This window comes from Pimephales promelas, chromosome 1 (genome assembly GCF_988280905.1).
Source record: "Pimephales promelas chromosome 1, fPimPro1.hap1.1, whole genome shotgun sequence".
Classification (NCBI taxonomy): domain Eukaryota; kingdom Metazoa; phylum Chordata; class Actinopteri; order Cypriniformes; family Leuciscidae; genus Pimephales; species Pimephales promelas.
In genome coordinates, this window is record NC_142769.1 from 40,267,859 (window position 1) to 40,290,928 (window position 23,070).

General features: G+C 38.8%; 3 protein-coding genes across 5 annotated transcripts; 1 reads left to right on the top strand and 2 right to left on the bottom strand.

The window, feature by feature from the left end:
* Window positions 1-1,416: 1,416 nt before the first annotated feature.
* efs (embryonal Fyn-associated substrate) lies at window positions 1,417-10,043 on the bottom strand. Its single transcript, XM_039651198.2, has 8 exons — window positions 9,870-10,043; window positions 8,759-9,027; window positions 6,173-7,564; window positions 5,974-6,096; window positions 3,183-4,106; window positions 2,765-2,839; window positions 2,016-2,267; window positions 1,417-1,743 (listed from the first exon to the last, which is right to left on the bottom strand). The coding sequence occupies exons 2-8, from the start codon at window positions 8,768-8,770 to the stop codon at window positions 1,561-1,563; spliced, it is 2,961 nt and encodes a 986-aa protein (XP_039507132.2). The 5' UTR covers window positions 8,771-9,027; window positions 9,870-10,043; the 3' UTR covers window positions 1,417-1,560.
* Window positions 10,044-12,434: 2,391 nt separating this feature from the next.
* On the top strand, window positions 12,435-16,340 carry dhrs4 (dehydrogenase/reductase 4). 2 transcript variants are annotated; one of them, XM_089129689.1, is made up of 9 exons: window positions 12,436-12,583; window positions 12,954-13,078; window positions 13,259-13,436; window positions 14,233-14,334; window positions 14,455-14,525; window positions 14,615-14,666; window positions 14,803-14,937; window positions 15,083-15,138; window positions 15,955-16,340. In XM_089129689.1, exons 2-9 carry the CDS (start codon window positions 12,957-12,959, stop codon window positions 16,067-16,069), a joined length of 831 nt encoding a protein of 276 aa, XP_088985815.1. In that variant the 5' UTR covers window positions 12,436-12,583; window positions 12,954-12,956; the 3' UTR covers window positions 16,070-16,340. The 2 variants fall into 2 exon arrangements, with proteins under 2 accessions (XP_088985816.1, XP_088985815.1); XM_089129690.1 differs by lacking the exons at window positions 15,083-15,138; window positions 15,955-16,340 and adding an exon at window positions 15,026-15,073 and having other exon boundaries at window positions 12,435-12,583.
* A 130-nt stretch (window positions 16,341-16,470) lies between these two features.
* On the bottom strand, window positions 16,471-23,040 carry tinf2 (TERF1 (TRF1)-interacting nuclear factor 2). Of its 2 annotated transcripts, none has more exons than XM_039651160.2 (10): window positions 22,783-23,040; window positions 22,108-22,310; window positions 21,775-21,873; window positions 21,514-21,609; window positions 20,932-21,042; window positions 20,324-20,444; window positions 19,386-20,205; window positions 19,210-19,265; window positions 19,041-19,123; window positions 16,471-16,873 (listed from the first exon to the last, which is right to left on the bottom strand). In XM_039651160.2, the coding sequence occupies exons 1-10, from the start codon at window positions 22,907-22,909 to the stop codon at window positions 16,763-16,765; spliced, it is 1,827 nt and encodes a 608-aa protein (XP_039507094.2). In that variant the 5' UTR covers window positions 22,910-23,040; the 3' UTR covers window positions 16,471-16,762. The 2 variants fall into 2 exon arrangements, with proteins under 2 accessions (XP_039507094.2, XP_039507093.2); XM_039651159.2 differs by having other exon boundaries at window positions 22,108-22,325; window positions 22,783-23,009.
* Window positions 23,041-23,070: the final 30 nt, after the last annotated feature.

Here is a 23,070-nt window from a genome sequence, read left to right on the forward strand (position 1 = left end):
CCAGGTGGCACTTTGAGTCAACTAACACACCAACACCAGGGTAAATAATCTAAAACCGCTTCAAAACTTTCTCCACTCAATTGGACTTTTCAACACATTTTTAACACCAAGTCCACTGCATCCATTGTGATAGGACTGACAAAATATGTAAAAACTAAAAAGGCCACTTTTTAAAAAAAGGCAGAAATATATAGAAGGCTACTTGAGATTTAAACTATGACATGTTATGGCTGATTCAGTAAATTGCAAGTTTTATTGCATGTTGATCACTGTAAAGTCATAATGATCCAGATAAACCAGTCAACCTAAACTAAAGTCAAACAGGAAGAATAACACTGATAGCATTATACCGGGCGGTGGCCAACATGATGAGACGTGGGCATTTACAGACAGAGATGGGGGAAGGAGCAGAGAGAGAGAGAGAGCAGGTGGAGGAATTAACAGATGGAGGAATGGACTCTGAGGTACAGACTATGAGGGCGTCTTGTAAACACGAGTGTACATTTATGACACAGACTTGATTTTTCAAGACAGGAGGGAAACAGGTGCATGTTTCAACCTGTGTGAGCTCTCTTAAATGAGTAAAATACACAAAGCTCAGTCTCGTTAGAACTAAGCCTGTTTACATACGAATTATTGTAAGCACCAGCATTTCGACTGCCACTCTGGAAGCGAATGGATAATATTGCTCAGAAATGCTGCATAGCATATTTAAAAAACAAAAAACCCTGTATAATATTAGTTGTGCAAGAGCTGTTGCTCAAACTGCTTCACCCTTAAGCTGCCTTTGTGAGCATGAGCAGAAACTGACTGTGGGAGTGTGAAAATTACAGGAAGAAAAAAATCAGTGAGGGAAACAAAGAGTGTGAAAAAGAGGTTGAGTGGACCTGACAGACAGGTTTATCTCTGAATCCGCATTGTGGGAAACCACTATCTAATATCTCTTACAAAAATTAAACATTGAATCGCTCACTTCATGTCTGTTTAAATAATCAAGCATTCCTCCTTGATCAACTTCGGAAACTAGTTTAACTTAATCTATTTTAGTTACATTTGCAGGACAACTGAAACCTCCTGGGCTTTCAAATTAGTCACTTCAATCTCCATAACACCAAGGCCACTTCACATTTACAAACAAACTGAATAATTAAACCAGTTTACAAGAGCACCCTTAAATAGCGAAAATCACTTTTACCTCATTGATATCAATATGGTTAAGGGGACAAAATAAAGCTATTAAAATGTGCCTGAGGTTCTTCAAACAAAAACATCCATTAATAAGTTATTAAAACGTTTTAAGTGTGCTTGGCACCAAAAAGCAAAAAAAGAAACACCAGTCTAAAGTGTCAAAAACCTCCACAGGCAAGCAGATACACTCCAACACATACTCACAAACTGTCTGATCACCATTTATCACTGTTGAACCGATACAAGCAGTGACACGCTTTTGATACCACCTCAAACGCAATCAACTGTGAAATATATATATATAAAAATAACAAAAATAATAAGGCATTCCACTGTGAAAAATAATGAAAGTTAAATCCCGCACAAATAACATCAAGATATCTCGGCTAATCGCTGCAAAAGCCCAGAGAACCCAGCTGCATGCTGGGATAGATCAGCTACTCTGTCCACCATTTCTTGCGTAGCAGGGACTGAAGGATAATTCTGGGCTGCACCCTTGGTTGCCACGACAACGGCCTTTAGAGCTTGGCAGAGGCGTCCACTGGAGGTGGTGACCTGAGGAGACAAATAGCAATTGTGTGTAAATGTCTTTAAATAATGTCACCTGTTTATAATTAGCACATTGCTGGAAACTGACCCGTCAACATGTTTACCAACAGCTTGTTCATTTCCCGGACTGTTCTTGTTGACTATTGCCCTTGGGTTATCAACCATGACGCACAATTTGACATGTCACCGCATGAATCATTAAGTACATTCACTTGTAATCAAGAATTTGTACAATAACATAAAAACAAAAGCTCTTATAAGAGTATCCATGTTCTAACCTTTGTTCTGAGGTCTGAAGAGCTGAGAAGCCTTGCAAGTGTGTCTCCAATAAAGACAAGTTTGTGTGCAGTCACAATGAGACTTTTCCCCCTGGAAACAAAGACTCGGGGTGGTTGGTTCCCTTGGACACTTGTGAACAGGGAGTCGATGGCATCGGCCAGGCAAGAAAGATGAGAAAGACTTTGGGAGGAATAGAAGGAGAGCAGCTCTGAATCTTCCAGAGTCAGAGAGACTTGGGGTGAAGGAGTCAACTGTAGAGAAATAGAGAATAAGATCATTCATTTACTGTATATTAAGATACAGAACAGATACTAGCGCCCTATACAATTTCTAAAAATGCATATTTAGAGTATGTTAATAAGTATGTTAATCTCAGAACAGTCCTCTTAGACTCTATAAAGTTTCATTAGGCTAAGATGAAAATCATTCAGAGTAGCTTATCTATGAAAGGGTTCGGTTGGGTGTTGAATTTCTGAAGTATGTTTTTAGGTATAATTTTAAGTATTATTATAGTGTGTCGCAATTTCTCCACAGTGGTTCTTTGAGTGTTTAAAATGCAATCCTCATGGTGAAAGATACAAAAAAAAACAGCTAAATGCATTGCAACAGACAAAGACGTCACTCCGAAACTTATCATCATCTGACAAATAATAGCCAGAATGCAAAAACACCTTCCGTATGACTGACCTTTAGTGAGTATGAGTGTATGTGTGTGTTTTGGGGGCATAACAGAAAATCAAAGACTTACTTTATTATCAGCTGTGTTGATAAGCTGTGAAGAACTGTGTTCTGTATGGATGTCTGGTGGAGGCTCCGGCTTCCCCTAATTCAGAACAACAACAAAAAATGTAAATGTCCGCAAAAAGAGAACTGTAGACCACAGAAATGTTTCAACAAAGGCGACTACAGGCACGAAAACATGAACAGAGTGAGAAGATAAATAAACGTCTGACTAAATGAACAAGACAACAACAAAAGTTAACTGATGTTTTTGTTCCAAATTGTATTTGACCAGTGTAAAAAGAAGAGAAACCCTCTGCCTGATGAGCATTTGTGCTTATACTTGTTGAATAAAATATGGAACAATAACATCAGTGTTTGGACATTTGTTTCCAGCATTATATCCATATGTACTTTACAATTTCTCGATAAAACATGTGTCTAACCTGCAGTTTGACGTATCCCACACTATCACCTACAGGGTATGAAGGCAGCGGAGTAGGAGTTAGACCGATTCCCGCATACTCATTCCCTTGTTCCTCATCCTCCATCCTTCCCACAGTAGGGGCTAAAGAAACTGGTGCTGAGGGCAATGGGAAAGCTGTAGGTGGCGGAGGCGGCAGTGGTCGTTCCTGGATCCAGCTGCCCTTCCGTGACCCCATGTCCCCTGAGATCGGTTTGACCTCCGCCACCGGCAAAGCAGGTAGAGGTCTCCGGGACAGAGACTCCTGAGAAGGTAGACGAGGTCGCGCTTGACTCTGTAAAAGGGAAGCGGTGTCTTCAAGAGCGCAGCGGACCATCGTGAGCAGACCATCAGCTGGAGGGGCCGTACCGCACACAGAGAGGGCGGGAAGCAGGTCAGAGAGACGGGACCAAAGCTGCTGGAGAACTGGAGGAACATCACCAACATGGCCAGCCTTCCAGACGGAAAGGATCTCAGCCAACGCCGTGGCGAGGTCTCGGGAGGGGGTGGTGGTGAGAGAGGTGGAGGTCAGAGCGGATTGAACGAGAGCAGAGAGAGACGCCTTCCACTGGATGTCTCCGGAGCCGGTGCTTGATACAGACAAACGGCGTGTTGGGATTTCCAGAGTGAGGGCAGGCATGTCGTAGATGCCTCCGTCAGGTTCCGACACATCCTCAGAGGTTAAGTCTTGCTTTCTTGGACTGGAAATCGAATAGCTACGTCCATTTCCAGTGGTTTCTGCAGTTAATCCCTCACTCACCTCCATGGGTAAACCAGGAAGACTGGGAACACTGTACACATCCTCATCCTCTGCATCTCCAGCCACAGCAGCGGATCCCAGAATATTGTAGGCTTGCTGCTGATGGTCAGAAGAGGAATTCAGGGCCAGAGTAGGAACATCATAAATCTGAAAGAATTGAGAGACGACAACATAGTTACAGCCGATTCAGGATCTCAAACTCTATTCACTTATGCAGTATTATAGTGATCATGAATGTCATTGTGCCTTAATGCAGTAATCATGCTGTTGAGTGGGAACACAAAGTCTTGGCTACTGATCAACTTAAGGCTGGAATACACTACACAGATTTTTGAACAGATTTTAAAACACTAGGCATCATACACTTGCAGACTTTGTAAACAATTACAGAGAATAGCTGGGCACATACACTAAACGACTGAGGATCACACACTAACAAACCAGAGTTTCAAAACCAGCTTAAAATATCAAACATGTGTGGTATCCTCCAACGGGAGTCTGAAGTTAAATCACAGTATATGTGCCCTTCATACTCTATATGATTTTCTGTGAAATCTATCAACTGGCTGCCTATAATCTGTAGATTGACTCTGACTTTTAGCAGCTAATGTTGACTTCTCCAGTCCAGACTGCAATCAGCACAAAAAACTGGGCAAAATTTGTGTAGTGTATTCCGGCCTTCAGTATATATGTTATCTAACAGTGCATAGTTAAATGACCTTGGAGTGTCTCTTGTGTGTCGCCGCTATTAATATGTAACCAGAGCCTCTTTAAAACGAATTTTCCATGTGACAGGTTCCAATTTGACGCTAACTAACAACAACATCTATGGATTAAGACTAAAAATCTAATAACAAAAGACATAATTATATGGTTCCTGCTACATTTATTTACAGTTGATTCTCTGTGTAAAGTACAAAAATCCACTGCTGAGCATTCAGTAGGGATTAATAGGAAAAATGGATAGAGGATTAGAAAGATTGTGGGTGGAGGGCTGAAGAGAGCCACATGGGTCTGGCTGATCAGCCCAGGCCAACAGGCAGCTGTGACTTGTGTGAACAAGACAAAAAGTATTAGATCGGATTAGCTCATAGCAGAAATAAAGGTGTGGTTTAAAAACAAAGAAATAGGAGAGGAGTGAGAGAAATGAGAAACACAGAACAAGAAAAACAGTGAGGTAAAAACAGCAAGAGGAGAGATTATGTGTTAATGTAATGGGGAAAAAAACAAACGCTGATCCGCACAAATCAAAATATAGGCTACAAAGCTCACAACAATTTATCATACAACAGAGGCCACAAATAGATTAAAGTTCAAGAAGTGTAATATGCAGCATAAATGAAGAGATTGTACCTAAATGTGCAAAGCCTCTTATTTTCAGCAAATAATCTGTCATCCTTTACTCAACCCTACAATGAAAATAGTCCGCTACACTGAAGCTTAAGTCTTATTTACATGAATGTACAATACCGTTCAAAATGTTTCAATTTTTCAGCAAGCAAAAAGTAAACGTAAATGAATAGTTAAAAAAAATAAATGATATAAAAATATACAAAAAATATAAATGAATAGCTTTATTTTGCAATTAAAATCAATTGATTGAAAATGACAGTAAATACATTCATAATGTTACTATTTCATAACAAGTATTTCAGTTTCAGATAAATGCTGTTCTTTTGAACCTTCTAATCATCATAAATTCTGAAAAAAAATGTTCTAAGAATTCTTATTATTAAAATTATTAAGCAGCACAACCGATTTCCAATTTCTGTGACGATGAGCAGAAATCAGCATATTAGAATGATTTCCGAAGGATTATGTGACATTGAAGACTAGGGTAATGGCTACTGAAAATTCCACTTTTATCACAGAAATAAATTAAAATTCTCCAGTTATTTTAAATTGTAATAATATTTCATGTTTTGACTGTATTTTTTACTCTTTTTGGAACTCGGCCCACATTCATTTTCACTGTATGGACAAAAGCAGAATCATTTCCCTTTGTGTTTCTTACCTCAGAGGCCTGGTCAGTGTGTAGGGGTAGAGCACGAGGTGTGTTATAGATCCCATCCTCCTCCTCAGAAGGCATAGCAGAAACTGGATGTTGCCACCTATTAGTGGGTGGTGTATCATATACCTGAAGAAACAAGGATAAGCATTCAAAATCTCATTGGCGATCTACCAAACAAGTTCAATTGGCTCCTTTATCTCACCTCCTCGCTGAGTTTCTCATCCTGAGAACTTGCACTCTCCCTCTTGGTCACCATTTCACTGTCCTTCTTCATCTCTTCTGCTTGCGTTTGTCCCTTTGCCTCCAACATGTTTGTAGGTGGGGGTGCAGGGTGATCCTGAAGAACAGGTTTAGTGGGTGGAATTGAGTTAGAATGTGGTGAATCCTTCCTGGTTACACTTCTAACAGGAGGTGCTGGAGGAGGGGGTTTGCGGCCAAGGTTTGGGGACCCTGGTACTCCGGACTTTCCCATCCTGGCGAGTAGAGGGGAATCTCTGAGGACACCCTGGGCCTGTTTTCCTCGACCAGCCGGAGGAGTTGAAATAGTACCCTTCTGGGATCCTCGTGCAGAAGGAGGTGTTTGCTTAAGAGTTTGGCCAGGTGTTGAGGCACCAGACACACCTACAGTTCCAGCAGGGTGTTTTCGCTCAGATTGAGGGGTCCGAGATATGGCTCCCCCAGGCGGGGTTGGGGTTTGGTACATTCCTGGGGCATCCTGGCCAGTCTTACTCTGAGAAGGACTAATGGAAGAAGTCGAGCTACTTCTGGGTGCAATCCCATCCGCAAGTCTTGAAGTCATTCCCGGTACGCACTGTCCTGCCACTGTGGAACCACTTGTAGGAGTCTGATATAAATTTTCACTGGTCAGCACAGTGACAGCTGGTCTTGGCACCAAGTAGCACCCATCAGAATGCCCAGCCCCTGCATCTCGTGGACTTAAATATCTTGCTTCCCCTGCTGTTTCTGTTGCAGACCTGGGAACAGCACTTGGAGTCAGGTACACTGAGTCTGATGCCAGTGCACCTTGTGATTTGTGTTGTGGTGCAGGCGAGGTGGGTGTCTGGTAGAGGGTCCCTGACTCGCCACCCCGTCCTCTAAGTGAGGGCGAGCGGGGTCGTCCCACCACACCCACATCCCCCCAGTCCGGACGAGGCCTGGTGCCAGAACTAGAATGCGATCGTGGTCTTCCTGCATCAGAGTTACGTAGCTCTCCAGACCTGATTGGAGACGGACCAGCCCCAGGGCTCTGGTACACTCCTTCAGCTAAGCTGGGTGGTGAGAGATACACCCCATCTGAATCTTCAGCGCTCAATCCATTTACCCTGCAATGCTGGCTAGACGATAAATGGACAGAGTCCACACTAGGAGCCCTTCGGGGATCTGTGCCTGCACTCAAAGCGGGAGTAGGAGCAGTTTGGAGGAGGCGTAATCGGTTGGCGGGGGCAATGCCTTGGCGGCCATGTAAAGAGCAAAGCCACCACCCTGGTCCGCCGTCCTGCTCCTGGTCCAGAACCATCAAGATATCACCTTTGCGGAATGCCAACTCCTCAGGACTTTCAGCGGCATTGTCAAAAAGAGCCTTTGCAAGCACTGTCTACAAGACAATAAAAAAACAAGACAATATTAGGAGGAGAAGGATCCATAGGCTTTAAATAAAACATACCAAGACATAAATCACCTCTGCACTTGCTTGTTTCCTAATCTAGCTTTCCAATAAACCTGACACAGTACTCTATGAATTTTTTTTGGCTCTGTGACAAATGCTCCTCTGTTATAAGTTGCTTTGAATAAAAGTGTATGTTAAAGGCCTAAATGCAAATGCAACAGAAGCAGCAAAACATAATACCATTCTGCGTAAATAAAAAAGAGAAACAGAGAGAAAAAAGGCATTGGCATGGTCCTCTGATGGGAATGGGGAAGGACAGCCATAGTGCAGTAGAAATGCTTTCACTAGACTGCTAGCAACAATGTAATTCAATTGTTGTTTAAATTCAATGTACTCAGTTAAAATGAATTTATTTTAGCCTTCAGCTGACTCTACTTCTGTAGCATTAGAGCCCCATTGTGTTACGAAGGGAAGTAAAAAAAAGAGGATACAACATAGAGGATCTAACCTGGCCAGTTCCACTAGGTTGATCCAGTGGGCATAAATCAATTTGTTTTCCCATTTACTTAAACAGAACTAGCACATCATCACAGAAAATAAATTGTCTCTGAGTTAAAAAAAAAAAAGCTATTACACAAATATAGCTTAGACTAAGTACTGTAGTGCATAGCAATGACATTGCTGACCTAAATTCTTGGCATACATAAAACCTACACAAGAACTGCTCCTTTAAAAGCATCTGAAAAGGGCAGCACATATAAGCTGTACAGTTCGAGTGACGTTATGAATGTAATGAGTTGGCCTTAAGGTTTTTTTGTATTCAGAACACAACGCTACTGCCTTCATGGGTAAATCAATATTGATAGAGAGAATGCATAAGTAAGGGCAGAGGTCTGTGATTATGGGAGAGAGAGAATTAGTGATTAAAGGAAAGAGGCGCCGATTTGATGATAATGAGAAAGACTCTTGGGGGAGGGGCTCAACATCTGTCCCCCTGTATTAGGTCCTTTTGTCACCCCGGTCTATACCTCTAAATTTCCCTCTCATTCTCTTATTCCCCCCAGGGGATGTGGTGCTCTGAGGCAAGCTGAGCTCTAGTTCCCCCTCCTCCATACTAGCAATGGATGTGAATATTACAGATGGGACAGAAAAGACTTTTACAGTGGAAACTTACACACTTACCGAAAGGGACATGATTGAAGCTGGTTCTCCACAGTTTTTGGATGTTATTTCCACATGGGCTCTCCACAGAAGATGTATCCCATTTACATGTGCACCGTGTGACTCATCTGCAGGTTTTGCAGATCTGGTTTTCCATTAACCTGAGCTGTGTAGTGGTGGTAAATACGATGGCCTTTATTTCCAGAAAGATCAATTTCTCAAAACCATGATCGTTGTCCCTTGCAGTCTGTGACTTTCATCACATCTGACAGTTGCTGCACATATTGAACCTGGAGGATCAAAACAAACATTTTATTGTTAAATCATAATAAGATAGTAATGTGTCGGTAATACATAATTTACTTTGTTAAACCCTTAAGAAACAGTTAGCTGGAACGGTTAAACTAGTCAGACCAGTCGTGGGGGAGTACAGACAGAAAAGATCTAAGGTCTTATTTCATGGGAATTTGGCTGTTAACAATTTTAAGTACAGCTACAATTTGGTATTTATATTTGCCCATCCTAAATAAATGGAAGATTAAGGGGCTATATGACGTCATACATTAGTCATTATTAGACATTGTGCTCTATTTGTTCATTAAAGTTTTATATACTGTACCATACTTCTAGTTCTCAATTTAAATGAATGCAATTAATATATGAAATCACTTCAGCAGATTTAGGCACAACAGCCTAAAGGCAAGGACACTGGCCTTTTGAGGTAACAGTCATTAAGACAAAATGTATTTTTATAAAATAAAAATGACGAATTAAAATCCTACTTTCCAAGCCTATTTCAAGTCTTTTAAAACGCACTAGGCTGCATCAGAGAGAGAGAAAAAAAAAATCACAGTACTAAGCCACGTTTCCTTTTCCATCCAAGACATCTCAAGGTTTATTTTATGCAGTACAACCCCAATGAGACAGAGGTCTAAAAGAACGGATAAATAAAATAAAGAAAACAAGGAAAAGCTCCCATTCCCCGCATAAACCAGTGCCAAAGGCATTAGACGTATGAATAGCGGTTTTTCAAAATACAGGATGCATTTATTTCAGTCACAAAGACGCAAATAAGCGGCGTTTTAGCCAGTGTAACGTTAACTGTTAACTAAATAAGCAATGCTCGTCTTACCGTTCACATGTCTGGGAATAGCATTTGGAAATACACCAAAAGAGTCAACCCTCGCAAATCATATCTTCTTAAAAGACTACAATGCACGGCTGTTGTTTTTCTTTTCTTTCTTTAGGGATACACGTCTCGCTCCGCCAGGCTTCGCCCTACCCTGGCCTTCTTGGTTTTGAATTACAGTTGAGCGCATATGGTCGCTCCCCCCTCATTGTGCCCGTCAGCGCGCGAGTGCTACAGTGCGTCACGCCCTCTAGTGGAAGACTATCTATCTATCTATCTATCTATCTATCTATCTATCTATCTATCTATCTATCTATCTATCTATCTATCTATCTATCTATCTATCTATCTATCTATCTATCTATCTATCTATCTATCTATCTATCTATCTATCTATCTATCTATCTATCTATCTATCTATCTATCTATCGTCTTGTTATTTTTTAAATGTTGCTGAAGGTTGCAACTGCGCCAATGTAAGCGTATGTTTTGACCATATTTAGCCTATATTAAACAAGTATAAATCTCTTTCTAACTACATCATAGGAATTTCCTCTCATAAATATCTCAGGAGGCTTCTGTCAAAAAAGTACTCTGCAATAGCTGGTATTCCATTATCTTCACATAAAATAATAGTAAAGGAAACGCATGATAAAAATTCATATTACTGTGTATAGCCATGAAAAAGATAAGCCAATAATGCCACTATTTTTTTAGTCAGATTTTTGTGGTTATATTGAGTTTACCTTTAGTGGCTGGGCATCAGCATACATGCTGTGATTCAATACAAGCGACTGTTCAAAGACATTAAGAAGAAGAAAAGGCCATGCAAGATTAAGGCTTATGAATGTACTTTTAGTTTTTGTGTTTATAGAAAAATGACAATAAAAGAGAAAAAAGTATATATATTGAAAGGTTCTTAAACATAGAATAACAGAACTGAGCAGTTCCACATGGTTTTCCCAATCCCATGGTATCCATAAGATCCCCATAACCAAGATCATGCTTTACTGAAAACATAGCATGCAGCTAACAAGAGGAACCACCCTAACCCTAACAGGAACCACATGATGAACAAACACAAAGCTTTGTTAAAGAACAAAAGGAAAGGGTAACTGGAAGGTATAGGCCTAGTGATGTTTAAATGTGTGTTGCCCTCACAAGCTGCAACTAAAAAACTCTAACCCTACACTCATATTTTTACCAAAGCAAAGAGTCCCTGCAGTGATAAGGAGACAGGTAGGCTATAGGCCTACGTGCAAAACCATGGGCACACAATTTCTAAAAGCTCAGATTTTATAAATCTCATGCAATCTTCCATTTAAATTTAGCCAGAGATTTTGTTTAAGTGTACTTGAATTTAACTAAAATGTTTTACTCATATATTAAGTCAAGTCACCTTTATTTAGGCTATAAAGCGCTTTTACATTACAGATTTTTAGAGAAAAAGCTTTTCAGTGATGAAATTTCTGCTGTATACTGTAGCTATAAAAGAAAATAGTGTCATTGTTCAGCTGAAGTCAGTTCAGTGATTCAGTTCCGTTGTAAATGTTATCAATTATTAAATTAGTTCATTTCATCTATAAAACAGTGATGTCATCATGCAGCTCAGTTCAGTTCTCATTCAACAGTGTCAGTACATTATATTGTTAAATATAAATATAAGAATAGAATATTATGCATAAAAGAATGGGTGATCATAACTTTGAATAATGGAATTGACTATTTTACTGTAGGCTATATCCGCAAGCTCAAAGGCATTCGTTATTGGGCTAATATTCCTTGAGACTAAACGTATCTTCCACCAGAGGGCGCTTGGGGGCTCAGAAAATGTAATCTCTATTGGCCCCATAGACTGTAAAAAAATATCGGCCCGCATTTAAAAGCGAAGGGAATTGGCACTGGCTGGTTGTGATGATATCTTGTGAGACACTGGATTGGCTGCAGTAACACGTCTCTGTCCATGCGGGGGCGCTCGCGGTCGAGTGCAGAATGAATGGGAGTCAATGGGGTTTCACCCCCATAAATCCACTTTTCTCAGGATGTAATTTTTTGTCAAGTAATTTGAAAGTTGTATTCAAAAGGGAGGGCTAAGATAATACACACAGCTGAAAATTGCATTTTTAAATTCACTTATCTGTTCTAAAAATCCGTTAAAAAATGTGATGACGTCACACAATAGCAGAATGCTAGCGTGCTCCGGCCAACAACGGCCTAACCTGTAAGAAATCAAAAGGACATAAGCACTCGTTCATTCGACTTTTGGCCTATAATCTATATTGAACTTGCGGAATCAACAATAAAATCTATGTTAATTTAACGACAAGCAGGTGGAAGAGACACCTTTAGCCGTTTAGCCCCATAGACTCCCATTCATTCTGCTCTCGCCCGCGATCACCTCCAGTGGAATTCTAATGGAACTGCAACCAGGATTAGACGGGCTCTGGCTACAGTAATCAAAATGATCTGTGATTGGTCCGTCCTGACCTTCGCTGTAAATAGTTGCAGATACCATGTAACAACCTAATCTCCAAACTAGCACCGTTTATCTCCTCTCTATCGCCGCCCTTTGTCGGACACAAACACGAAATCTACTAGTTTCTACGACAATAACGTAGGAGAGAGACGTTGACTATCATTATCACTCTTCTTGCAAAGTGCAGAGTCATATATTGAGAGTGCAAACAAACAGAACAACAGACCACCTCAGCGCGTAGGTAAAGCTTTATTTCTGGTTATTAAGCTATAATTTTATCAATCACAATTTATCAAGTTCTAAAGGTTTAAAATAACTTCATTTGAGTCGCTCTTGACTTAGTGTTAGCTCTTTAGCTCTTGACGCTCTTACAGTTATCTCTGTTTAAGTAACGTTAATTAAAAGCATGATAACTTCCTGGTTTCCGAAATAAGTCACAGAAACACATTCTCACCTCACAATCTTAGCAAGGAATGTAATTGTTTTATTAATGTTAAAGGAAAACTATTTTGTGTACCTCTGAATTTTGCCCTCCATGACCTTTAGCCCACTGTCCTACTTAGAGCTGTAAGTAATAATTACCAATTATTATGCAGACTCTCTTTCTGTAGGCTATGCTGAAGGCTTTAACCAGGTGCCTTTGGTCAAATTCTGTTGCTGGCAGAAGAATGCTGTCCCATCATATATCACCAAATTTGTCAGGAAAAGTTGCTATAGTAACTGCATCCACAGATGGGTATGATGCTTGATTTCCAATTTTAGCCCATTGTTTTTTTAGTTTCAGACCCTTAAAATAAAAGAGCTTTAGCAAAATAAAAAAGTCCCTCTGGTAATAACTGCTAGTAAATCTTAATAATATAAATAATGTAAAAATGTATTTGTCCATACTTACCCTTCCACTGACCGTTCTCCTCAGGATTGGGCTCGCAGCCGCAGAGGCCTTGGGTCAGAGGGGAGCGCATGTGGTTGTGAGCAGTCGACGTCAAACCAACGTTGACAAGGCTGTTTCACTCCTACGCAGCAAAAATATACAAGTAATAGGTACCACATGCAATGTGGGGAAGGCAGAAGACAGAGAGAAGCTCATTAACATGGTGAGGACATTAACATTTTTTTTTTGTTAAAAATATATTTAGGAAATTATTTGCTAAAAGCAGTAAACCTCCAAAAAAGATTTGCAAACGTATAATATGCTTTGGCAACAAATCATGAGCTTAGAATTATAAGGTTCTATCTCCGTTTAGGGCAGTTCTGAGATATTGAGCATCAAAGTTTTTTAACATCCCAGCTGGCAAAACTGTTATGTAGTATAATCTTCTATTATAGCTTTATCTATTAATCTTTTTTTTTTTTTTTACAAAAATGACACCACACCTAATGGATCAGATTATGTCAAAAACTCAATTTCGACCAAAAGTGGAGATAGAAACTTAAAATTCTAAGCTCACGAAATGTTTTAAAGTCACCATGAAATCAAAATGGACTTTTTTTAAAAAATTGAATATTGCATTGATTTATTTGATAATAAATGATTTTTCCTTGCGCAATACACATCATTAGTATATATATATTTTTTTTTTTCAATTAATTTGCTCTTGTAATCTTTAATCAAAAAAACTTCCCACCCTCATCTCTTCTCTCCTCTGATGATGCATTTACTGGCGTGAGGGTGGGACAACCTGTCACTCACATGACATCACTGCAGTAGCAAACCACAATGATACAACAATCCAATCAATTCCCAATGTACAAAATTAAAACTCACCCTGCAATTTATTTCTTGTTTGAGAAGCAATTTCACTTGCAAATGTCACAATAGAGAAAAAAAGACTATCGCAACTTCCGTTTTATAGCGACTTTAAATGTTGCCATTTGCTTCATTTATTTCAGACAATCGAGCAGTGTGGCGGTGTGGACATACTGGTGTCTAATGCAGCAGTGAACCCATTTTTTGGGAACATATTAGAATCCACCGAAGAAGTCTGGGACAAAGTATAACAAAGTTATTAAACCTTAATAAAAGAAATTAAGCACAAATAAAAAAAACTATATAAATACACAACATATTATAACATCTAAATACTTTTACTGACATTTGCTTTATGTCTGCAGATACTTGGAGTGAATGTGAAGGCTTCTTTCCTTCTCATAAAACAAGTCGTGCCTCACATGGAGAAAAGAGGGTGAGAGACAAGTAGAAATAGTGGGGAAAGAGGAAGAAAAAGATGTATTACAAAATAAACTATACCTGTGAATACGCTTTCATTTTCAGAGGTGGGTCAGTTGTCATTGTGTCTTCAGTCGCAGCATACCAGCCATTGCAAGTATGAAGACCTATGCGTTCAATGTAAAGTTTAATCATGCAGCAGCCATGTCAATTCACTGATAATAACTTTTATGAACTGTTACTTGTTTCGCACTAGTTGAGAGTTCCCCTTTATGTCATTCTTCAACTCTTAGGGTCTGGGGCCTTATAGTGTGAGTAAGACTGCCCTGCTTGGTTTAACCCAAGCGCTTGCTCCTGATCTCGCCCAGAGTAACATCCGGGTCAACTGTGTCGCCCCTGGTGTCATCAAGACACGTTTCAGCGCTGCTGTAAGTATTTCCTACACTTATTTTTTGATTGCTTTCACTTTCAGACCTTCTGGGAGACTCATCTTTTTGTCTAATTATAATTTGACAGAGGAGACATCAGAAACAACATTCAGCTGTATAACCCTTTGCTTCTGTTCTTCTGTAGCTGTGGGAAAATGAAGGTGTGCTGGAAGAGTTCTTGAAACAGACGAGCATAAAAAGGTCTGAACATTTGCTGTCAATGCAATTCAATTGTTTTAAACCTAACAAAGGAAGCGGAGCTTGAATAATCATACCTAAGGGTCACAGGAAAGGTTTACTTAGACTTCAATGTTTAAGATTTGGATTACTGCACGAGTAGGAGAATTAACTAAACGTTCGTTAGTGTAAGCAAACTCGTTACAAAGTAAAATTCTTGACCATACGCAGTTTACTTACCCCTAAAGTGCAACTTATGCAACTTGTGAGATCAGAAGTAGAATAGTGCGTCATGGCGTAGCGTAAATATCCGCAGTACGTCACATTATTTGCATAAATTGCGCTTTAGACTTAAGTGGAATCCATTTGTTGGCCGGAAGCTACTCTTAGTTATTTTACTTTATAAAGTTTTAAACATGGATATTTTTCTTACACAAACGCATTCCTTTACTTCAGAAGGCTTTTATTAACCCCCTGGAGCACTTTTATGATGGATAGATGCACTTTTATGAAATTATGGAAACAGCTATTCACTGCCATTATAAAGCTGGGAAGAGCCAGGACATTTATAATGTAAACTCAGATTATATTTGTCTGAAAGAAGAATGTCTTATACACCTTGGATGGTTTGAGGGTGAGTAAATGGGCTAATTGAAATTTTTGGGTGAAGTATCCCTTTCATATTCTGCACCACTCTTATCTCTTTATTAGGTAAAGTCTATGATTACTTATAAGACTTGCAGCACTTGTCCAAAAAAATTGCTTCCTTTTCATAAGCTTTTATACATCTCTTACGTTGTTCAGGTAACCTGATTCGTATGTTATGCCTTGATCTCTTAGACTCGGGAAGCCAGAGGATATAGGTGGCGTGATTGCGTTCCTGTGCTCAGACGAAGCCTCGTACATCACCGGAGAGACCATCACTGTAACTGGAGGCATGAACTGCAGACTGTAAGAGGACTGGCATAGAGGCAGTAAAACAATTATCATGCACTTCCCCACAAGAGGGAAACCTTCTAATTCAGTAACACACTTGTTATAGTTGAAGAAATGCATAATACATTAAAAAAAATATTTTCCATTTGTTTAGTAATTTTAATGTATTACTTGGAATTCTTACATCTTTCAAATCAGTGAATTTGCCAGTCATTGGGAATCACTGATATTAAATTGTTTTATTTTCTATTTTAAAGATAAAAAAAAAATTACACTAATGATTTGCCTAATGATTTTTTTTTTTCGCTTGGCATAGACAGAACTAAGGATTTTAGGATTTTTTTCTGATATTTCAAGTTCTCTATGACAGTGAGCACCCATCTCAGAATGATCAATTTCCTTCAAAGAGTACAAAACAGATCTAGTACTAAACAAAATTCTTTATTTTAATATATTGCATTACATCATAATACATGATACCATCAGATACATATGCATTAAAAAATAAAGATACATTAATAATAAAATAAGCTCCTAATTATAAATGTGCACACTTCCTTAGAAAAAAGCAGATGTGCTTCCTTGGTTACAAACATACAACACAGTAAGGACCTTCTGTCAATTGATAAAATATAAGATTTGTACAATCTGCAACAACAAAAACTGCAGCATCTAAGTCTTTATGCAAGAATGATTTCCTCATGCAACTGGATCAATGTCTGCTTCCAGGAGACAAAGAGGGACAAAACACAGGATTCCAGAACTCCCGAAGAGTGGGCACATATGTACCATTCTTTGTTTTGAAATACTGCTGATTGAATACCTGACAGGAAATTTACAGGAAAAAAAGGCGAGAAGTCACAAAAACATAAATCGGATTGAAACAACCTCAGTTCAGACACAAATTACACCTAGCTCTAGACCGAACCCCTTTAGAAATAAGTCTTCTTAAAAGGCCTTTTTGGTTGAAGATAATTTGCATATTGTTCAGGAATTTTCTGCAAAAATCATTCAAATGGAACCAACTATATTTTTAACACTATAAAGGGCCACATACACACTGGAAAGTTGAGGATGAAACCACTTAAACATAATTTTGTGGTGTCTGTGAACTTGCCATAGTTCCCAATGTTATATTAGTAACTTAAAACGTAATATTGTCTGGCAATTGTTTAAAAGTTGCAACTTAGAAACATCTCTCAGCATTGTATCGCAGGGAGTAGAGTCAGATTTAAAGAGTTCCCATCATGGATTTTTGAAAATTACTGTTCATATGGTGTGGAATATAGCTCTAAGGGAATGAAAACATCCTGCAAAGATTTATATCTGAAAGTGCACCGTATATAAAGTTATTGTCTTTCAAAAGTGAGAGTCGACTCTGAGTCTATGAAATTAATTGTTTTTGAAACGAGTCATTAGCTGTTTCCTTGTGACGTAGATACAAAACATTAGCTCATTGGCCGCTCCCAACAACTGTGCGCGTAGACGGAAGTGTAAACTTGAAGTCTAGAACACATTCAAATACTTCAGCTGAATAGCATCATGTCGAGAAGACGCTGTGTTCTACATTGCAAAGACAGTTCAGCCACTTGTTTTCATTGCCCAGGGACGAGCATGTGAAGAATCAGAGGTCAGAGTTCATATTTGCAACGATACCACAACAGTATACCCCGATTGTGTTCTCATCATTTTATTGACGAATCATTCAAAAACATAAATGAATTCAAATGTGGATTCGCAGCTGGTTGTTCCTGAAGGAGGGCTCAGTATCCAGTGTATATGGATCAATCTGTAAGTGAAGAGTTCAGATGCAAAAGCCTCTAAATGCCATTTGAAATTTTGTATATATATGTTCAGTAATTTCACTTAAATGACAATTAATAGGTAATCTTCATTGCCATTTAAGTGAAATTACTGAACTTAAATATACAAGCTTGATAAAAATGATCATTTTAGAAGAAAATTTCAAATGGCACTTAGAGGCTTTTGCATCTGAACTCTTCAAGTATTATTAATAATGTTTGCTGTTATGTTTTCTGTAGCATGCACAATATAGTTATATTGTGTTGTGTACACTCCGCGCAGCTTCTAAGCGGGGTAAAGTTAGTTTTGTTTTTGATATTCATCAGACATTCATTGAAAAATGGCAATTACCTCCTAAACGACTTCGCCAAATATGACTTCGCTCTATATAATAAGCACTGCCCCTCAAAAGCCCCCGCAATGTGAGTTTCACCAGGAAAGCTCGCTCTTGACGGAGACGCGAGTAAGGGTGGAAAGTGCACTTTTTCTGACACGTTTGTTCAAACACTATATACAATTTTCAACACTTGACAAGCTATAATCCTGGTTATGGGCGTTCCGTTGCCGACAATCTCTGCCTACGGTTTACCAATAACAACTGACTGGGTCATTCGACCAATCGCCGCAGATTCGCGTCACTCAAAGGAGGTGTTTGGGAAAATGAATCGTCAAACGAATCATTTAGGAGTCGTTGAGCAAATCAGTTAAAAATAAACGCATATTATAAGACAAATAAAGTGTTTTTTATCCTTGCATGCACATTAAACCATTTTTGGGAACTCCCAAAACAAAACTAGGAACATTTCAAATGCTATGATAGGGGCTCTTTAAGAGAGACTCCCTTCTCAGTGATTTGGAGAAGAGACACACATTGCAGGCTCGCTTTCAGTCCAAAAGTGAGCGTTACGAGTCGCAGCCTAACTACTTGCTCAGTATGGTCTAGTACAACTCTACATGGATTTAATTGTGATAGTCAAACTCTTGTGTACAGAACACAAATAAAGCACTCAGGAGAGTGACAACTGTATTTAACTGCAGTGTGTATATGGCCACAGGAACCATACTGTACAACTCTCTTGAGAAGCTCTTGATATTGAATTAAATGACTGAACCTTCGCTCTACTCACTGTTTCTACATAACATAAAACATTATTGGTGGTTTGAGTCACGTGGGTGGGGTTACAAACCTTTTTCTTCACACTGCCTGTTGTGTCATCATCAGAATCATCTATGATGTCATCTGATGACTTCACTAAAGGAGATGGTGTTTCTACAACAGACGAAAACACTAAAGTTAGACCTCTGGCATACAAAAACCTAAATGAAACACATGAAATTAATAAAGTTTGTAGTCACCTGGAATACCCATTGGAAGACGCACAAGTGGAACACACGGAGAGTGTGCAGAAGTTCTTAAAAAACAAGCAATTTATACAAAAATGAATTAGACAATAATTAGACACAAATTAATGTTTTTATTAAACAAATCGTTAACTACAATAATTAAATTATAATATTAAATCAATTCTTACAACTTTTTGACTGATAAAGTCAGGTGTTTTTCAGGCGTTGAACTCAAATCAATAAATTTCCTTTTCCGCAGCTTCGAGACACTCTTTCCCCCTCTGTCTTTTAAAGTAACCGGGCTTGGAGACCTTATAATTTCCTGCTCATCAGACGGATGATGATTCAGGCGGACAGAAAGATTGGCATTGCTGATGTTTAATCTGGGAAGGACAACTCTTAGTTGACGCGTCACACAGGAAATGCGGAGTGCTGCTTCCTGTGACTCGATGGGCTCCGTGTTTCTATTAGCGGAATATTTCCTGGTAACATCAACTCTTTCTTCATTTCCGTTCTTGACTTCAGTCTTTTTGGGTCTGTTTGCACTCACATTACTCTCCTCCATATCTTCTTTGCTGCCCTCTTCCCCCTCCTCTTCTTCTGCTTCACTGCCAGATGACTGACTGATCACTGTGACCAACATATTCCCGACAAAATGGTCCTCTTCTGGATCCTTTTCCAAAATCTGTTTTTTAGAATATGATCTTAGTTTGCTCCTGGTATTTATGGGTATCTCTGAAGTTGATTCAACTTCTTGTCCTAAACGGGATGCTACTTTCTCATTGTTTTTTGGGAGATCGTCATTGGAAATGGACCCAATCACAGGTGTGATATGTAACTGGGCTTCTTTTGCTGTTCTGCGAGTGGCTCTGGCTGTTGACGGGGCCAGATTTGAGACTCTGTTGGATGTGGGAGTGGATTCGGATTGAACAGTCTGTAGCACTTTACCCGAAAGAGGGAGGGAAAGAGAAGTCAGGATCAAGTCACCAGTGGATGACAGAAGAGATGCTAAAAAAGGGAAAAAAAATAAGATATTGGGACGGGAGGCAAAAAAATAGACAGAGTACATGTATATTTAATACTTCTCCATATGCAATTACTTGATCATCTCAGCTCCCAGACATACTTGAGTCGAGGTGCCCGAGGCATTTTTCATGCTGCAGCAGAGTCCTGAGGAGCTGGGGCTGCGAGGCAGAGCGCGCACACTCCTCCAGAACAGCAGGGGCACCACTGAGCCACGAGACTGTCTGAAACAAACAGTACAATACAGAACAGTGAGCAAAAACAAAATACTGGCCATGACCCAATACAGTGTAAAGGACCATACTTACAACTCACACTTGAATATCTTTTTTATTAAACATCAACCAAGTAATACATAAAGCATTACAAAATTTAACAACAAAAAAACTGGCATATAGCATTTGTGATAACATCTTTAGGTAGTGCAAGAATGTATTTCCTCCTTTCCAGATATTTTAGACACAATTTTATAATTCCTCTCTGAAACAACATTCAAGACTTAGAATGCACAATTTTCAAGAAAAAAATCTTACATCTGATTTGTTTTGCCATGATGTTAGCACTGAAGGTTATTTTCATGGCATGAACAGGGTAGTTTAAAATACAGTAACAAACAATTAACTCTTACAGCACTGTAAGAAAAAAAACAACAACAGATTTTCTAAAAATGAAAAATAATGTTATTGTCCTGAACTATATGGTGAATTATACCTGAGCAAGATCTGGAACAGGTAATAGCTTGTCCACACGGATTATAAACTCCCACATTAGCTTCTCTAGACTGGCTGCATAGTCTCCTCCATAGTGAAGGTGGAATTCCTCCTGGAGTCAAAGACAAAATGTCAGCATGCATAAATCAGATGTCGCATTAACTCAAGATTTTCAGGCAATTTTAAAAACATTGATGGGTTATTTAAAACTACCTTCTATCATCAACAGAACAAAATAGAATATATTTGTGATGCTAATTATTAATAAAAAAAAGTTTTAAAGTGCCCCCTTTTTTGGATATTAACTTTTATGTAGAGTGTAATAGTTTGTGTATGTAAAAGGTCTGCAAAGTTTTAAAAATCAAAGTGCATGATAAATGGAGTTTCCCAAAAGAAACAACTGATTATTGAACTAATTAAATCCTTGATCGTAACGTTTAAGACATTGTGAGAAAAGAGGTGATGCTGTAATGTATAATATGACAAAATAAAAAATATTTTTTTTTTACCTTGGATGCATGCAAACCGGTTGTAGGAGACCTTTAAAACAAAATTAAGAGGAACAAAATTGTTTTAGCTTTACCTTGAAGAATTGTTTTCTGGCTGCTGGGTTCTTTAGGAGAGAGTGCACCAGGGTTTTGAAGTTGTTCTTAGCTTCCTCCACCTTTTGATCCTTCCTCTGAGGATAAAATAATGTACATCACTTGCTAATGCATCAAATCATTGTGAAACAACAATCATTTAAACTTCTAAAGAAGCTAGATGAGACAGAGTTAAACTAGAAAAACAAGATGAGACAAACAAGCAAGGAAAAAGACAGTGCCAATGTCTGGGCCAAACTCACCCTTCCACTGGGAATGGAGGAAGCTTCCAGCTTGCACAGCTCTTCCAGAACATGCTGAGTATCAGGAGGGTCGGATCGACGAAGCTCCTCTAAGATCATCTCCAGATTAACAAGGTAAAAATAGAAATGTGCTTATTATTTGCAAACCAAAGAAATCTTAGAAAACAAGCTAGGACCAAAAGTTACTTCACTGAACCACACTCCAATAGACAATGTACAATGCATGTTGACTGAGAATTACATAAAATATGAAATTATGTAAAAAAGGATCAGCCATTGGTTTACTTTTTTAGTTTAGTTTCAAATGTGACAGTACTTTTTTAGTAATCTTACCAGTGCCCGCAAACCCATTGTCAGCTTGGCCCGATGTCTGTAATGGAGCAACCCAGGTACAGTTTCACAGAGTGATATTACGATTTCCTCCAGTTTACCATAATACACTACATCCCTCTTCAGCATCACCTTCCACATGGCTGCGGACATTAGCCGCAGTGGTGGAGCTAAAAGCTGCAGAGCGGACAGGGGTAGAGGTGCACCTGTTGAAAAAAGACCTGAAACAATTATAACGAGCAAACTGTACTGAATCTTGAAGTTATAAACAGCTTAGTTTATATATATATATATATGTGTGTGTGTGTGTGTGTGTGTGTGTGTGTGTGTACGTGTGTCTTCAATTGTTCAAATCACACCTGTCTATATAACTTAATTTTATAGCCTATATAAATATTATAGATCTAAGCTAAAATGACTTTAAAATATTTTTTTTTTAAATACAGTAACAAACTTTTTTTTAAAAGTACAGCATGTTAATGTTTATAATGTCAACTACCAATACTGACATTTTATGACTAAATTACAGCTATCACATGCTCACCTATATTTAACACATTAGCTGGAACTAAATGTGAATAGGAAATATCTTGCATCTAAAGTGCACGAAAACTAGACATAAAATCCGATCACTCATCTTTTATTAGTAGATTATTACGAGCTACAATGCAGACCCACCTTCATCCATGGAGTTAATCGCTGTGTTGTTGTAATGTCCGTCCTGAAAACAAACAACTCGGATGTTTTGCAAATCGCTTATTTGATGAAAAAAAAATCCTTTATATACGTTAGCATAAGCAGTCATCTACAATATTCAGAGGGTAAAGGACAATTGGACAACACTGTGTTATAACAGTAAACCCTGTTATGACAAGTCGCAGCAAGAATCCACTTCACGCGCCAAAATTACGAAATACTGTTTCCGGTGTGAAGTACGCCAAGAACATAGGCCAAGAAGAGAGCTGT

Bases quoted from the DNA above. Each gene is read 5' to 3' on its own strand.
- efs (XM_039651198.2), bottom strand. The intron at 4,107-5,973 runs GTAAGAAACACA...CAATTCTTTCAG, and splicing joins ACACTGACCAGGCCTCTGAG to ATTTATGATGTTCCTACTCT. The intron at 1,744-2,015 runs GTTAGAACATGG...TTGTCTCCTCAG, and splicing joins CTTCAGACCTCAGAACAAAG to GTCACCACCTCCAGTGGACG.
- dhrs4 (XM_089129689.1), top strand. From the start codon at position 12,957: ATGCTGAAGGCTTTAACCAGGTGCCTTTGGTCAAATTCTGTTGCTGGC. The intron at 13,437-14,232 runs GTGAGGACATTA...CATTTATTTCAG, and splicing joins GAGAGAAGCTCATTAACATG to ACAATCGAGCAGTGTGGCGG. The intron at 14,335-14,454 runs GTATAACAAAGT...TTATGTCTGCAG, and splicing joins CCGAAGAAGTCTGGGACAAA to ATACTTGGAGTGAATGTGAA.
- tinf2 (XM_039651159.2), bottom strand. From the start codon at position 22,909: ATGACTGCTTATGCTAACGTATATAAAGGATTTTTTTTTCATCAAATA. The intron at 20,445-20,931 runs GTATAATTCACC...TGTTTGTTTCAG, and splicing joins CTGTTCCAGATCTTGCTCAG to ACAGTCTCGTGGCTCAGTGG. The intron at 16,874-19,040 runs GTTTGTAACCCC...ATTTCCTGTCAG, and splicing joins CAGGCAGTGTGAAGAAAAAG to GTATTCAATCAGCAGTATTT.